Source organism: Dipodomys ordii, unplaced genomic scaffold (genome assembly GCF_000151885.1).
Source record: "Dipodomys ordii isolate 6190 unplaced genomic scaffold, Dord_2.0 Scaffold176, whole genome shotgun sequence".
Classification (NCBI taxonomy): Eukaryota; Metazoa; Chordata; class Mammalia; order Rodentia; family Heteromyidae; genus Dipodomys; species Dipodomys ordii.
Window position 1 is genome coordinate 447,111 of NW_012267392.1, and position 16,595 is coordinate 463,705.

Genomic DNA, 16,595 nt, shown 5'->3' on the forward strand with positions numbered 1-16,595 from the left:
GAGAGGGAGGCCCGGGGATCCCAGGGCCCCAGAGGCTGCCGGCGCGGGAGAGCCGGTCCCCAGCAGCCTTCTTCCCAGGGGCGCCGCGCCGAGGAACGCAGTCCCCAGCGGGGTGACTGGAGGCGCTGGGCGCAGTGACCCAGGCCTCGGCCGGAGGGAGGGAGGGGGCGAGGAGCTGCAGGTGGGGCCACGAGGCCCAGAGAGGTTAGGCAATGGGATCTGAGTCACCCACTGGGTGTAGAGCTGGGCCTCAGTGGGCACCATGGGCTCCGGGCCTTCGGGGAACCTCTGCCGGGGCGGGGCCTGGGAACAGTACCCTGGTGCCAGGGACAGAGGTTTGCACTTATCTCCTGAAGCAGTTCTCAGAGGTTAAGAGCGGAACTCCCCACTTCACAGAAGAGGCGGTAACCAAGGCCCAGACATGGTGATGCGGTTGGCTCAAGGTCATGTTGGCTGGTAAGTGACCATGGGCCCACTGCAAATTCATTTTTTGGGGGGGAGGGGGGTAAGGGTAGGTCATGGGGCTTGAACCCCGGTCCCGAACACTTTACCTAAGGTCTTTGGCCCCAGGCTAGTGCTCTACCACTTTGAACCACAACTCTATTTACTATTTTTTTTTTTAGTGGTTAATTGGAGATATGAGTTTCACAGACTTTCCTGTCCAGGCTGGCTTTGAACTGTGATCCTCAGATCTCAGCCTCCCTGAGTAGCTAGGATTACAGGTGTAAGCCACCAGCACCAGGCTGTAAATTGTCTTTCTGTAAAGCCAACAGGAGGATTCTGAGTCTACAATCTCACCCGGAGGAGGGTGGCGAGGAGGATGGATGGGTGGACACTCATAGTCAGACCTAACCCAGCAGGGCAGCTGGTCAGAGAAGCCAGCCATGCCTCACCAAGCAGGGAGGGCAGTTCCCAGGGGGGCAGAGGCAGAGTTCTGCAGGGATGTGCAGACAATATCTGTGTCTGGCTACCTGGCTATCACAGTACTTTAAGAATAAAAATTAAGGAAAAAAAAAAGCCGGTGGATCAGGAGGCTGAGATCTGAGGACTGCATTCAAAGCCAGCCCTGGCAGGAAAGTCTGTGAGACTCTTATCTCCAGTTAACTGCCAAAAAAGCTGGAAGTAGAACTGTGGTTCAAGTGGTTGAGAATTAGCCTTGAGTACAAAGGCTCCAGGACAGCAACCCAGGCCCAGAGTTCAAGCCTCAGGACAAGCACAAGTGTGCACGCACAGAATCACACACATGAACACACAAAATCCATTATTTTTTAACTGTTTTTTTTTTGTCTTTTCTTTTTTGGTACTGGGGATCGAATCCAGGATGTTGCACTTGCTAGGCAAGCGCTTTGCCACTGAGCTACATCCCAGCCCCAAATCCATGATTTTTGTTGTTGTTGTTCTTGTCGGTCATGGGGCCTGAACTCTGGGCCTGGGCGCCGTCCCTCAGCTCTTCAGCTCAAGGCAAGTGCTCTACCACTTGAGCCACAGTGCCACTTCTGGCTTTTTCTACTTATGTGGTGCTCAGGAATCGAACTCAGGTCCTCATGCATGCAAGGCAAGCACTCTACCACCAAGCCACTTCCCAGCCCCAAATCCATGATTTTTAAAAACCCAAAATGTTAAAGATATATCTTGCTGCTGGGTGCCTGTGCCTATACCTTACACCTGGCTACTTAGGAGGCTAACATTTAGAGAATTGAAGCCTGGGCAGAAAAATCTGCAAAACTCCATCTCTGGGTTAGCAGCAAAAAGCCTTGCTGGAGGCATGGCTTGAGTAGAAAAGCACCAGATGAGCAAGCAAGCTGAACAAGTGCCAGGCCATGAGGTCAACAATGGTATCAAAAGCAAGCAAGCAAGCAAAAGCATCAGGCCCATGTTCACTCCTAGACCTGAAAACTTGAGGCATACCCTCCTGACCCATATCCCTCCTACACAGCTGTCTTCACAAGTGGGTATTTTGTCAATTGATCATGATGTGTGTGGCCCCAGGTACACATCCTTGTCCTCAGCACCTATGCCTGTGACCTCACACACGCACAGACTCGGTAGAGGTGACACAGAGAAGCAGATGTGGAGAGGTTTCCTGGGTGCAAAGTGGAATCAAGAGAAAGGCAGGGGGAAGCTGAGGCAGGGAGGAGGGCAGGGCTGAGCCTGGGCCATAGCCCCAGACACCAGCAACTCTAAGAGGTGGGGAAAAGCCAAGGACAGAGGCTCCCTCCCTTAGGGCCTCCAGAAGAACCCACCTGGGCCACCCATGTGGCTCCACCTGGCAACTGGACATCTCAGAGGACAGATGCTGGTCTTACCTCTCACCACAATAACTCAGTGTACTAAGCTAAGTTGGTGGCAAGTTGTGGGAGGAGCAATAGGAACAATGGAATGCTTTGCAGTCATTTTCATTTGTAAAAAATACATCAGGTGCTGGGTTCTGTTGGCTCATGCTAGTAATCCTGGCTAGTCAAGGAGGCTGAGATCTGAGACTTGCAGTTTGAAGCCAGCCCCAGCAGGAAAGCCTGTAAGATTCTTGTCTCCAATGAACTACTTGGAGAAAGCCAGAAGTAGTGCTGTGGCTCAAGTGGTAAAGCACTAGCCTTGAGTACAAAGAGGCTCAGGGACAGCACCCAGGCCCTGAGTTCAAGCCCCAGGACCGGGAAAAAAAAAAAAGCAAAGCTATTGTGATTCCTGGGCACTCACACCAGTGGTTCATACCTATAATCCTTGCTACTCAGGGGGCTTAGATCTGAAGATCGCAGTTTGAAGCTACCCAGGCAGAAAAATTTATGAAACCTCTCTCCAAGTAGCCACCAAAATGCTGGAAGTGGAGCTATGATTCAAATAGTAGAGAGCTAGCGGTGAGCATAAAAACTCAGGAAGAGCACCCAGGCCCTGAATTCAAGGCTCAGGACTGGCGCATGCGCGCACACACACACCCAAAAACCCCCGAAGAATTTGTCTCAATTACTGAGGGAGGTGTGTGCCCGGTGAGGCTCCTGGTCCAGCTCATGCTGCTAAGTATGTGTCAGGGGTTAAAGTCCTCCCGTGGCAGGGCGTCGTATGGCGTGGGAGAACAGTACTATGATATGAAGGTAAGAAGGGCAGCTCAAGGCCCCAAGTCCCACTGCTTCTAAATAGCTCTGTCCAGCTGGCACTGAAGGCTCAGGGGTACCTACCCCTCAAGGGCATGTGGGACCCCCTCAGGTGGGCAGGCATGCTTGAGGGCCAACCTGCCCTCTCCTCAAGTCTCAGTGTCCTCACCTATGTGGCTATCAAAGCAAACCTGCCCGCCTAGGGAGTCCCCAGTGTGCAGCTGCCACCCCTCAGGGCTCTGACTGCACGACCCCAGTGAGCTCCAGGTGATAACCAGGCCCTGCCAGCGCACGGCCCTCATGGGGGAGTTTCAGCTCTGTGGCCTGCTGGGGTGGGTGCATGGAGGGGTGGGGGAGGATTTCTGGAACAGCTCTCTAGGGCAGGGCCAGGGAAATGAGAGAAACCTGAGGTCTGCCCTCTCACATGAGCAGCCTGGTGACAGGTGAGACCTTCAGTGTAGGTGGTTGCTTGGCAACCACATCCTGGGATGCAATCACCCTGGAGAATGCCCTGGCTCCTGCCTGGCTGTCTTGTGTGCTGTCAAGGCCAAGCTGCCCAGCCCCTCTAGGATCTTATGCTCTCCTAAGACCTCTCAAACTCCAGGCAAGAGGAGCCCATGGTAAACATGGTTTGCCTTCTTTCCTGAGGGCTCATGTCCTCTGGGTGCTGAAATTCTGGACAACAGGCCACGTGACAACACCTGAGCCACTCCATGTCATGCTCTCGTGAGACACCATCCAATGCCAGGACTCAGGGCTCCAGCAGTCCTGTCGGGATGCCACTTACTTTGTAATAACTGTGACAAAGCATGGGACCTCAGCCTGGCACAGGTGCTTCATTCCTGTAATCCTAGCTACTCAGGAAGCTGAGGTCTGAGTGTCACAGGTTCAAAGCCAGCCCAGACAGAAGGTCCATGAAATTCTTATCTCCACTTTGCAAGCAGAAATGGAGCTGTGGCTCAAGTGGTAGAGTGTCAGCCTTAAGCCCTTGATAAGGGATAGTTCCCAGGACCCTGAGTTCAAGACCCAGTACTGGCTCATAGAGAAAACAAATGGTTCAGGCACCTCCCTGAGGCTTTCTCCTAATACAAAGGGATGGGAAGGGACTGACTGCACAGAGCTGTTGCCAGGCTCTGGGGAGGCGCAGCCCAGTCCTGGGACTGGCAAAGGGCTGACTAGCAAGGCAGAGCCAGAGCTGAGGCCCCCACAAGTTCTACCTGGGGCCCAGGCCCCAGTTCAGCAGTGACCAGGACAAGGCTGCTTGGGTCCTAGGTTCTGTGAAGCACACAGGTGGCCATGTGGGAAGAGAAAAGGACCAGAGGGAGAAACCGAGCATCAAGTGGCTAAAGGCGGCTGAGCAGAGGGTGTCCTGAGCTGTAAGGAACACAGACCAGCCCAGTGACCTCCCGAGAAATGGCTACTCTGGCCTCTGCTCTCCTAGCACATAGCCCCTAGAGCTCCCTAATTGTATTATTCCTTCCCTCCCCTCAATTTGGGGGTCCCAGCATTCAGCACCTGAGGCTCATGAAGTGGAGAAGCCTTGGGTGCTGCAGGGAGGAGGCGATGAGGATGCTTTAGCCTAATCCTACCCACATCCAAGGAGTCCGTATTGTCTTCCCCTCCTTGCCCTGGTATGTGGACACAGCTCACTACAATGGGCAGAGGGCATAAGGGCCCAAGTGTTCCATCTGCAGACTCAGCAGTCCCAGGCTCCGTCTTGGGCACACAGGCCAGACCAGCTGACATGCACAGGAACAGCTGGGCAGTGGTGGCTCACGCCTACAATCCTAGGTACTCAGGAGGCTGAGATCTGAAGGATCATGGTTCAAACCCAGCACCAGGCAGAAAAAGTTTGCCATCTCCAAAATAACTAGCAAAGGCAGGGCTGCAGGCAAGCAGGTCCCAAGTGGTACCGTGCCAACTGACTGAGCAAGCTGAGGAAGGGCTGAGCAAGCCTTTAGTTGAGACCCCAGTTCCAAATCTTTTTCAGGCTCTATGGAGCAAAGAATGCTGGGAAGAAGTGATACACGAGGAGCTCAGGCTCCACCACTGCCAACAGTGATCCTGCACTTGAATGCAGCTGTGCCTTCAGCGGCTTCTCTCTGGAGATGCCACTCCAGCACCTGCCTTGAGCAAAAGCAGCTGAACACCCAGGCCCCGAGCTCAAGTCCCAGGACCAGCACGCATGCACAAATGGTTGTTACACTGTATTGTGTAGTGGACAAAAAGCAGGCACACTAGTTATTACTGTATTGTGAGGGGGTCAAAAGCAGGTACATAATCAGGAAAGCTGAAATTATCTTTTTTTCTAATACTTCTAATCAGGCTACAGAACCTGATCTGTGAATCCTGGGCCAGTGCCCTCCCCATCTCTGCATCACTGGTACCACTTCCAGAGAATTATTTCAGGCTCTGCCACTTGTCTCCACAACCCTGAGGTGCCAACCACCTGGCCTCCCTCCACCTTCCTCCCCTCCTGCTCCAGCCAGGCTGGCCTCTTGGCTGCCCTCCTGCAGGTCTCCCTCCCTGTGTGGGCTCCCAGTCCTTCACTCAGAAGTCATGCAACTCCAAGCCCCGCCCACATGGCACCTAAGCCCCACCCACTGGCCCTCCAAGCCCTGCCCACCTAGCCCTTCAAGTCTGCTCCCTGAGTTTCTCTGCTGGCTTGTCATCTGTCTCCTCTTGTAAAATGGAGGTTCTGTGGGGGGAGGGCCTGTCTGCCTTGTCCATGCTTGTCTCTCCAGCCTCCCAGAAAACATCCATGAGGCACATAAGAGGCGCCACAGGGCAGTAGTCACTGGCTGCCCGCCTTCTCTGTGGGGACACTAGGGTCCCCATCCATAGCAGCCATATTGCTGCTTTCTGAGGAGTCTGAGGCTGCTTTCTGCCTCAGAAAATTTGCTGGAAAAGGTTTCCAACTGAGGGGAAAAAAAAAAAAAAGCAAGAAGCAGCGTGTTAATGACTCACACCTATTATCCTGGCTACTCAGGAGGCTGAGAGCTAAGGATCCAAGTTCAAAGCCAGTCTGGGCAAAACCAAGATTCTCTGTCTCCAATTAGCCAGCAGAAAGCCAAGTAGTAGAACAACAGCCTTAAGTAAAAAGCTTAGCCAGAGTGAGAGGCTCTGAGTTCAAGTCCCAGCACTGGCACCCATTACCCCCTCCGCCTCCCCATAAAAAGCCAGCAAGAGCAGCTCCGATCCAGTAAGTCTCTCTCCCAGGGGACTTAGGCTACCAATGGCTCTGCCAAGAAGCTGGAGGCCCGCTGAGCCTACCTGCAAGCTCTGAGCTTGCCTGCACATGCCCAGGCTAGCTCGCCTGGCGTGGCTGCATCTCCTCTGCACATCTGGAGATAAGGGCCTTTGATGCCAATTGGTTCCTGTTTCCCATCCTCCAATTCCTCCTTGGCCAACACAGTCCAGGGAGGGCCATACTGCCACCAGGGCCCACTCCAAGCGGGCAGGGAGGGAGGGACAAGAGAGACTTGGTCGCAGAGCCTGGTTTTGTCACCTTGGACCTCTGTAGACTTTTAGTCTTCTACGCAAGTGAAATACGCATGCGTGCTGAACAGCACTGGAAGCACTAATGTGCAGGCTTGCACTGCTGTTCATGTACAATCAACAACCCTGTGTTCCTATTCAAGTTCAAGCTACAGGACATGCAAATTCCCACCTGAAAGCTAGAGAGAACATTCTGGATTTTTTTTTTTTTTTTTTTGGTGCTGGTCCTAGGGCTTAAACTCAGGGCCTATACACGGGCCCTGGGCTTTTGTGCTCAAGGCCAGTGCTTTACCACTTTTGAGCTACAGCTCCTTTTTTGGTTTAGTCTTGTGGACTTTCCTGCCGAGGCTGGCTTTGAACCGCAATCCTCAGATCTCAGCCTCCTGAATAGCTAGGACTGCAGGCATGATGCCCGATGATTCTGGAAATTTTTTTGATGTTCTTCCATCCTTCTTTAACCTCTTACTTCCTTTCTACTCTCCTAAGGGTTTTTGTTGTTGTTGTTGTTGGTCATGGGGCTTAAACTCTGGGCTTGGGTGCTGTCCCTCAGCTCTTCAGCTCAAGGCTAGAGCTCTACCATTTGAGCCAAGCACCACTTCCAACTTTTGAATGGCTAATTGGAGATAAGAGTCTCAAGGACTTTCCTATCTGGGCTGGCTTTGAACCACGATCCTCAGATCTCAGCCTCCTGAGTAGCTAGGATTACAGGCATGAGCCACCAGCGCCTGGCTTTCCTGAGGCTTTTTTGGTTGGTGGTATTATTTTTTTGGTAGTAGTAAGGTTTGAACTTAGGGCCTTAGCACTCAAACAGCAGCCATTCCTCCAGCTCCTACGCTGAGTTTTACAACATTCATTGCTTTGCTTTGTGTTTTTGCTAATTATCCATTAATCTAGATAGAAATCCATAAATGGTTCAGTCAGCTTGGACAGAAAAGTCTGTGAAACTCCATCTCCAAAATAACCAGCCAAAAACAGGCTGAAGGCATGATTCAAACAGTAGAGCACCAGCAGACCAAGCAAGCCAAACAAGTGCAAGGCCCTGAGTTCCAACTCAGTATGGGGGAGCTGTGCTGCCTCCCTTCAGCCCCTGACTTGACACCATTGTCATGATGTCACACCAATACCAACATTCAGGGACAGCAGCTATGCATGGCTGGAGTCAGCTGTCCTTTCTTTCCCCACTCGATTTAGATCTGGGAAAAAAAAACCCGACAGATTGTGCCTCACTGCTTGTCCCAAGACTGTACCTGCCTCCTATGACTACTCTTGTCTCTTAGGTCCATGGAGCAAATGGAAACCAGAGGACTTTGCACTTGTCTGTTATGCTGGTATTGGGACTTGAATTCAGGGCCTGGGTGCTGTCCCTCAGCTGTTTTGCTCAAGGTGGGCACCAGTGGCTCATGCCTATAATCCAAGCTACTCAGGAGTCCAACATCTGAGGATCATGGTTTGAAGTCAGCCTGGGCAGGAAAGACTGTGGGACTCAAATTTCCAATTAACCACCAGAAAACCAGAAATGGTACTGTGGCTCAAGTGGTAGAACACTAGCTTTAAGCACAAGAGATCAGGGACAGCACCCAGACCCTGAGTTCAAGCCCCACGACTCACCAAAAAAGCGTCTCACAAACTTTCTTGCCCGGACTGGCTTTGAACCATGATCCTCAGATCTCAGCCTCCTGAGTAGCTAGTATTATAGTGTGAGCCACCAGTGCCTCATAAATCTAAGTCAGTTCCTGTCTGTCTCCTGCTCGGTGCTCTCCTGATGTCACACTGCATCCAAAGTAAAATCTCAAATTCTTGCCATGCCCCCATTACCCCACTACCCCATGCCACCTTTCCCCATGCGCACCCCCTCAGACCTACTGGTCTTCCTGATCTCCTAGCTCATTCCTACCCCCAGGACCTTTGCACTTGTCAGATTCCTCTGCCACTGCTCTTTCCCAGCATTTCTGGTTACTTTATTGGCCTGCTGGAACCCCTCACCGTTCCCTGAGCCTTCATCTTGCTTCCTGGCATCCCTCACTCCTGGGCATTAGCAGACATGTGTTCTTGCCTGCTTCTGTCCATTGGGGAGGACGGTGGGGAAGGGAGAGTAGAGGGAGGCAATTATAATCAGTGTCATTTAGGCACCCACTAAGTGCTTCTGAATAAAAGAAATGAGAGAAAATGGAAGATCAGAAAGACAGAGGAGGCTAAGCGGGGCGGGGTGTGAGGATAGGATCCTCATGTGTGAGTTCCTCAGCAGAGGAGAAGGAAGCAGAATTGAGACACTGGAGGTGGGCGCCAGTGGCCCACACCTATAATCAAAGCTACTCAGGAGACTGAGGTCTGAAGATCATGGTTCCAAGCCAGCCTGGGCAATAAAACCTGTGAGACTCTCATGTCCAATTAGCCACCAAAAAAGGCTGGAAGTGGGTCTGTGGCTCAAATGGTAGAGCACTATCCTTGAGCAAAAAAAGCTCAGGACAGCATCCAGGCCCTGACCAGCACAAAAGTAAAATAAAAAGAAGCAGGGTGCTGGTGGCTCACACCTATAATCCTAGCTATTCAGGAGGCTGAGATTTGACAATCAGTTTGAAGCCAGCCTGGGCAGCAAAGTCCATGAGACTGTTATCTCCAATTAACCACCAGAAAGCCAGAAGTGGTGCTATGGTTCAAGGGGTAGAGTGCTAGCCTTGAGCACAAAAGCTCAGGGACATTGCCCAGGGCATGAGTTCAAGGCCCTCCTGCCTCTGTCCAGCTGGCCTCAGCACATCTGTCTGCAAGGCAGCTAGCAGGCAAAAGCTACAGGCCTCTGATGGCAAGAGATGCTGTGTGTCCATGTGGACCTGGTGTCTCCCTGCCAGGGTCTACATGGTACCGGTTGGGAGGAATCATGGAGGCAGCAGTGAAGGGCCAACCTGCTATCTGAGAAGCAAGTCCTGAGTGAGGATTCAGAGCAGGGGTGGATTACCTGTTGGCAAGGGTTTTAGAGGGTGGGCATGCGCATGCGAGCTACGGGCAGTACCTCCGCGCAGCGGGGCCCAGATCGCCCGGCGGATGGCCTGCACCCAGTCCTCCATGTCACGCTGGGAGCTGGCCATGAGCAGTAGTGCCTCAGGGTGGGATGGCGCCTTCTCCCGCTCCCCGGAACCACCTGCAAGACAGGGAGACAAGGCTTACCAAGGGGGTCTCCGTGCAAGGGGGCAGATCCCCGCCCCCAGCAATCTGGCTTTTTCTGTTTTGTAACCTCTTTCTCTCACATCTTATGCCTCTGTCTTTGAGAGGCTGTGTGGTTTTCTTTTTCCAAACTTAGTCCATCCCCCCCCCACACACTTTTTTTGTTGCCAGAGATTGGTACTTGAACTGGGTATCTGATGCTTTCACTCACTGGCTGGCACTCTACCACCCAAGCCATGCCTCCAACCCCTCCTAACTTAGTCTTGCTTTGTAATTTTTTTTTGTCAGTCGTGGGACTTGAACTCTGGGCCTGGGCACCATCCTTGAGCTCTTCAACTCAAGGCTAGCACTCAGTGTCACTTTTCTGAGTGGTTTATTGGAGATAAGAGTATCACCGACTGTTCCTGCCTGGGCTGGTTTTGAACCGAGATCCTCAGATCTCAGCCACCTAAGTAGCTAGGATTACAGGCATGAGCCACCAGTACCCAGCTTGCTTTGTAATTTTTTAAATATCAAAATAAAAATTGTTGCTGGGATTATTTACCATAGCTAAGAGATGAACCAACCCAGATGCCCCTCAGTAGATGAATGGATCAAGAATATATGGTATATATATACAATGGAATTCTATACCTGCATCAGAAAGAATGACATCGCCCCACTTGTTAGGAAATGGAAAGACTTGAAAAAAATTATATTAAGTGAAGTAAGCCAGGCCCAAAGAAACATAGGTCCCATGGTTTCCCTTATTTGCAATAACTAGTATATGTCTGAGACAAGCAGAAATGGTCAGATAAGATGATGTTAAGCAAAATGAACCCCAAGATAGGGACACAAGTGTTTTTTTCTTTCTTGCTATTGTTTCTAACGTATTTATAAGGTACCACGTGATTTTTTGTTGCTTGTATGTCCCTCCCCCCACATATGTATAACCCCTGTCTTCACTGTATTTGATTTTGGTATAATTTGGGGAGGGAAAGGGAAAAAACAAATTGTTTAAATAGGGATACAGGTGGACCATTGCAACAATGAGATGTACAAGACTCTATGTCGAAAAATGAACTTTACAATTTAGGCAGGGGGGTGGGTTAGTGGGAGGGGGGGTATAGCTGAGGAGGTGGGAGGGAAGGGATGGTAGGGGAAAAACAGAGGAGGAGGCAACAATGCTGGATAAGAAATGTACTCATTACCTTGTTCATGTAATTGTAACCCCTTTGTACAGTATTTTCACAATAAAAAAAAAACTTAAAAAAATTGTTGCTGGGCACTGGTGGCTCATGCCTGTAATCTTAGCTACTGAGGAGGCTGAGATCTGAGGATCAAGGTTCACAGTCAGCTCAAGCAAGAAAGTCTGTGAGACTCTTTATCTCCAATTACCCACCAAAAAGCCAGAAGTGGAGCTATGGTTCAACTGGTAGAGTGCTAGCATTGAGCAAAAAAGCTCAAGGACAGCGCCCAGGCCCTGAGTTCAAGCTCCAGGACTGGCACCAAAAAAAAAATCATTGAAAGGGGTACTCTTAGAAAAAAAAAAAAAAAGGCCATGCTGATTCTAGCAGTTCAGGGAAGCTGTGTCCCTCCTCCCCTCCACTGACTGTTTCATTTAAGTCAGTGTCACGGAAGTGCATTGAGTGTGTTCCACCATGACTTTCGTTTTGTGCTGGTACTGGGCTTTGAACTCAAGAGCCTGGGTACTGTGCCTTTAGTTTTTTGGTTTTTGGGGTTTTTTTGCTCCGGGCTGGTATTCTACCACTTGAGCCACACCTCTACTTCTAGCCTTTCTGCTGGCTAACTAGAAATAAGGAGCATCTCAATCAAATGTGTAGGCTGGCTTTGAACTACAATCCTCAGATCTCAGCCTCTTGAGTGGCTGAAATTATAAGCTTATGCCACTAGTGCCCAGCTATCTTCCATGTCTTTTAAACCTGCCAGCCTCCCCTGCCCACTGAGGGCCTGGATGCTGTCCTTGAGCTTTTTTGCTCAATGAAGACGGGAGTGTTTACAGGGACTGAATGTTAAACCAGAATGGAGCACAGGGCCCTGAAACTCCCCACTGGGCCACTCACTAGCTTGATGGGAGCTTATCAGCTCACAAACCAACTTTTCGCTCCAGCAACTCAAGCTTCTGCAGGTAAATTAATTCATTTTGGACATCAGTGATTTTGCAAAACCACCCAGCTTGGTGGGTGATTTAAGGGAACTTTAAGAATGAGCATAAAGCCAAAAGCACTGGTGGCTCATGCCTGTAATCCTAGCTACTTGGGAAGCTGAGATCTGAGGATCACGGTTCAAAGCCAGCTCTGGCGTGAAAGTCTATGAGATTCTTATCACTAAGCAACCACACACACACACACACACACAAAAACAAAAAACAAAAAACAGAAGTGAAGCTATAACTCAAGTTCTAAACTTGAGAGAAGAAGCCAAGTAAGAGTGAAAGGCCCTGAGTTCAAGCCCCAGGCTTCACAAAAGTGAAGCAAGAACAAATGCAAAAGGAAAAACAAAAGCAAATAAAAAGAAGGGGGAAAAAAAAAGAAAATGCCTGTCTAGGCTCACTACACTCCGAGTCTGGAATTGCCAAAGTCCCTACCTATGACTGCCTTGCTGCAGAGTGAGCCCCAGGGATAGATCCATCACCTGCAAAAAAAGAGGGGGGAGCAAGAAGTGCAGGAGCACCAGCCCACAGCCACGGAGGGGTACAGCCCAGACACTGCTCCTGAAGTCCTGAAATGCACCCTATGTCTTCCTGTGAACAGAGCCTACAGCCAGCCCGTGGAGGAGGGGCGGCCCAGTTCTCCCTAGTACTGGGAGGGGGCAGCTCAGTCCTCACTGGTACTGGGCGGGGGCAAGGTGAGGGTCTGTAGATTGCTCTCCTGGTGTGCTGGGGGTGGAACCCAAGACCGCTCACTTGCTAGGTGAGGGTTCTAATGCCAAGCTATATTACCAGTCCCACATATCCATCTTACACGAGGAAAACGAAGCACAGAGTGACTGAGACACACACACACCTTCAAAGTGGTGGAACCATGGGTTCCAGGTCCTGCCTATGGGATAGTAGCTACTTCATACCTATTTGTTGTTTTGTTTTCTTTTAATCTTGCTGGTCCTGGGGCTTGAACTCAGAGCCGTATACTCTCACTTTACTTACTGGCAGCATTCAACTGTCCATGCTTAACTTTTCCTCTACTAGTTAAGAAAGACTGATACTAACTTTAAAACTAAATTTTAGCTGGGTGCTGGTAGCTCATGCCTGTATTCCTAGCTTCTCAGGAGGCTGAGATATGAGGATCTCGGTTCAAAGCCAGTCTGGACAGGAAAGTCTGTGAAACTCTTATCTCCAATTAACCACCAGAAAACCAGATGTGGTACTATGGCTCAAGTGGTAGAGCACTTGCCTTGAGCTCAGAGCTCAGAGACAGTGCCTAGGCCCAGAGTTCAAGCCCCATGACCAACAAAAACAACAACCGTCAAAAAAAAAAAAAAAAACACACAACCAAATTTTAAACTAAACTTTAAAGCTAGAATTATGACAGCCAATCTTCAGGAAGAAACTTACCATGAAACATGATGGTCTGTTCTGCTCTTTCCTGTTTCTTTTCTGAGCCAGGCTATGCTTCCAGCCCATCCCAGTGTCTCCCAGGTGCTCAAAGCCCACCCTGGGCATAACTCTTAGCTCCACTGCACAGAGTGCAGAAAGTTAACCAGAGTCAGGTGCCACAGTCAGCCCCTAAAGCATGAAGAAGTGGAGATCCCCTTGGATCAGCACTCTTCAATGTCTTTATGAAACCCGCATGGAGGAGAGGCTTCAGACTCAGTGCTACGGATGTTTTGGGCCAGATGCATCTTGGGAGGTTGGGGGGGGGGACAACTGCCTTATATATAGTAGGATGTTTAAGTGTCCTGGTTTGACTCCAATGTTCCCCCTCACACAAAGGTTACGTTAAAGGCTTTGCTGTCAGCTGCTGGGGCTTCAGGGATGTGATCAGATCTTGTAGACTTGGATGTCATCAATGGATCTGTCAATGGTGATGGATTCAAAATTGAATGGACTATTGGGAGGTGGTGGAAACTCTGGAAGGTGAGGTCTGATTGGAGGAAGAGTAGCTGGGATCGGAACTATGAAGGGTACATCGCTTCCCCAGCCTCTTCCTCACTTAGTCTCAGCTTCCTAGTCACCATGAGGTGAACAGCCTCCTCAGCCCCACACTCCTCACCATGCTCTGCCTCACCTGAGGCCCAAAGCCATGGAAGCAACTGAACATTGACTGATGTTTCCTGGAAAGTATGGGTCAAAATACATCCTTCTTCCTGTTTTCCTCAGGTATTTTGCTACGGTGATGGAAAGTGCCAATCAAAAACAGCATCCCCCACTCCCCCGCCCTTAGCCAGGTGCTGCTGACTCATGCCTGTAATTCTAGCTACTCAGAGGATCTGAGGATTGAAGTTCAAAGTCAGCCAGCCTGGGGTTGGAAAGTCCATGAGACTCTCATCTCCAATAAACCAACAGAAAACCGGAAATGGGGCTGTGGCTCAAGTGGTAGAGCGCTAGCCTTGAGCTGAAGAGCTCAGAGACAGTGTCCAGGCCCAGAGTTTAAACCCTACGACGACAAAAAACAACAACAAAAAAAACAAAAACAGCACCCCTGGATTCTACCCACTGGATGCCAATAGCAGCCTCTCCCTCCCTCCTCCTTGCCCTCCCTGCCCCTAGAAAAATGGCTCTCCACATTAGTGAATATTTCTTGGTGGGCAAAGATAGGAACCACTGATAGACAGCAATGAGATCTACACTGCCTGACAGTCTAAATGGATGTTAGAATTTTAGTCCTGTGACATCCCACAAGCACATGGCATGTCCAAACTAGCCACTTCTTTTGTGTTCAACTATCAGTGCCTCAGGAAGAGAGTTGGGAGAGCTGCCCACCTCCTCCTCCTCTGCTGTTCTCCTCTGGAGGGTGCATCCGATCCCAGGCTCTCCAGATTCCCTGCTCCACTGCCTCTGCCAGCATGAACCTGTCTCCAGATGTAGCTACACCTGCTCTGCTGTCTGAGGGCAATTCTGCCTTCCAGTCACTCAAGTTAAAACCAAACAGGTGTTCTCGGCTTCACTGCCACTCACACCTCCCATCCATTCTCACCAGTAAATTCCACTGGCTTAAGTACATACTCAAGATTGGGCGCTGGTAGCTCATACCTGTAATACTAGCTACTCAGGAGGCTGAGATCTGAAGATCATGGTTCAAAGCCAGCCAGAGCAAGAAACTCTGTGACTCTTATCTCTAACCACCAGAAAACTAGAAGTAGACCTGTGGCTCAGTGGTACAGACAAACCTTAAGTGAAAAAGCAAAAGAGGCAGTGCCCAGGCCCTGAGTGCAAGCCCCAGTACCAGCACCAATCACTTGCCACCATCATTTTTCATCCAGAGGATGGGCATGGTCTCCAGGCCCCTCTCTAGCCCTCTGAGATCTCTTCTCCATATGGCAGGCTCAATGGCCCAGTTAAGACTCAAAGCAGCTCTCCTGCCCTATTCAACTTTCTCTGGGAGCCCCCCTTTTCGGCAAGGCCTGCACACTTCCAACTCTTGTGCCTTCAGCTCAGGCTGCTCTCCTTCTGCATTTTGCCATACCTCACACCCGCCCCAGGATACACTCCTGACTCAGCCTTTGCAGCTGGCTCATCCTTCACTATTGCCCCGGATTCTGGTAAGACTGGAATTCTCACCTCCTTCTCATCTTTCCTGGAAGGTCACTTTGGGGATCTTTCCTGATTGCCTTGCATGGCCCACCCCTTGTTCCTTTCCGGCGATAAGCCCACCCTCACTTTGTCTGTTTTACGTGTAAGTCCAGCACAGCAGCAAGCTGAGCTGGCACAGGCAGCCTGTGATGGAGAGATCAGCAGCAAGAGATCTGCTGAGGGGATCCACATATGTAACACCCACTGCAGGCAGCCATGCTGTCGGCAACCTCAGAGCCAATGGGAGTTTGAACTCTCCCAGAATCTCGAGAGAACTGTGTATCATTTCAAAAGCAAGGAAATTGAAGCCCAGTGATGTTAAGAAACATACCCCAGCTATCAGTTGATGAGTGGACGGATGACAGTGAACCAAGACATCCAGGCAAGCTGGCTTCAACCCTGATGTCTCACCAGCCCCAGGTGAGTGAGTCAGGACCCAGCCCACCTGTGCTGTTCCCGCCTGAGCTCCTGAGCTACAGCACGCACCTTCCTTCTACCCAAGCAAGGAGGCTCTGGGGGAGAGCGAGTGACCTGACATACAATAGATGCAGGCAAGTCCCAGGATAATTTTTTAAAAAGCAAATGAATGACTGTCATCATTGCAACCCATGAGGTACACCCTGTGACAGAAGAGAAAGCTAGCCATGCCTGGTGGCTCATGCCTGTAATCCTAGCTACTCAGGAGGCTGAGACCTGAGGATCACAGTTCAAAGCCAGCCCAGGCAGGAAAGTCTGTGACTCTCATCTCCAATTAACCTCCAAAGAGCACAAGTAGAGCTGTGACTCATGTGGTAGAGCACTAGCCTTGAGCAAGGACGTGCTCATTCATACACATACACACACACACATACACACACACACACACAGAGCAAAAGCTGTCATTTTGAGGGACTTAAAGTACACATTAGATACAGCCTTCCTCTGTCAAAGTTTATGAAAACTGTGTGTGTTGTTTTTTTAAAAATGACCATTTAAAAATGTCACCAGAGGCTGGGAAGGTGGCTCAGTGGTAGAGCGCTTGCCTTGCATGCCTGAGGCCCTGGGTTCGATTCCTTAGCACCACATAAGCAAAAAGAAAAAAGCCGGAAGTGGCACTGTGGCTCAAGTGGTAGAGCACTAGC

General features: G+C 50.4%; 1 protein-coding gene across 1 annotated transcript in view; it reads right to left on the reverse strand.

Moving 5' to 3' along the window:
- Arhgap22 (Rho GTPase activating protein 22) overlaps positions 1–16,595 on the reverse strand; it is a 34,980-nt gene that overhangs the window by 17,180 nt on the left and 1,205 nt on the right. Inside the window, exon 2 of the mRNA XM_013033719.1 lies at positions 9,538–9,720. Coding sequence (XP_012889173.1) covers positions 9,538–9,720 — 183 coding nt within the window. The remainder of the gene's footprint in view (positions 1–9,537; positions 9,721–16,595) is intronic.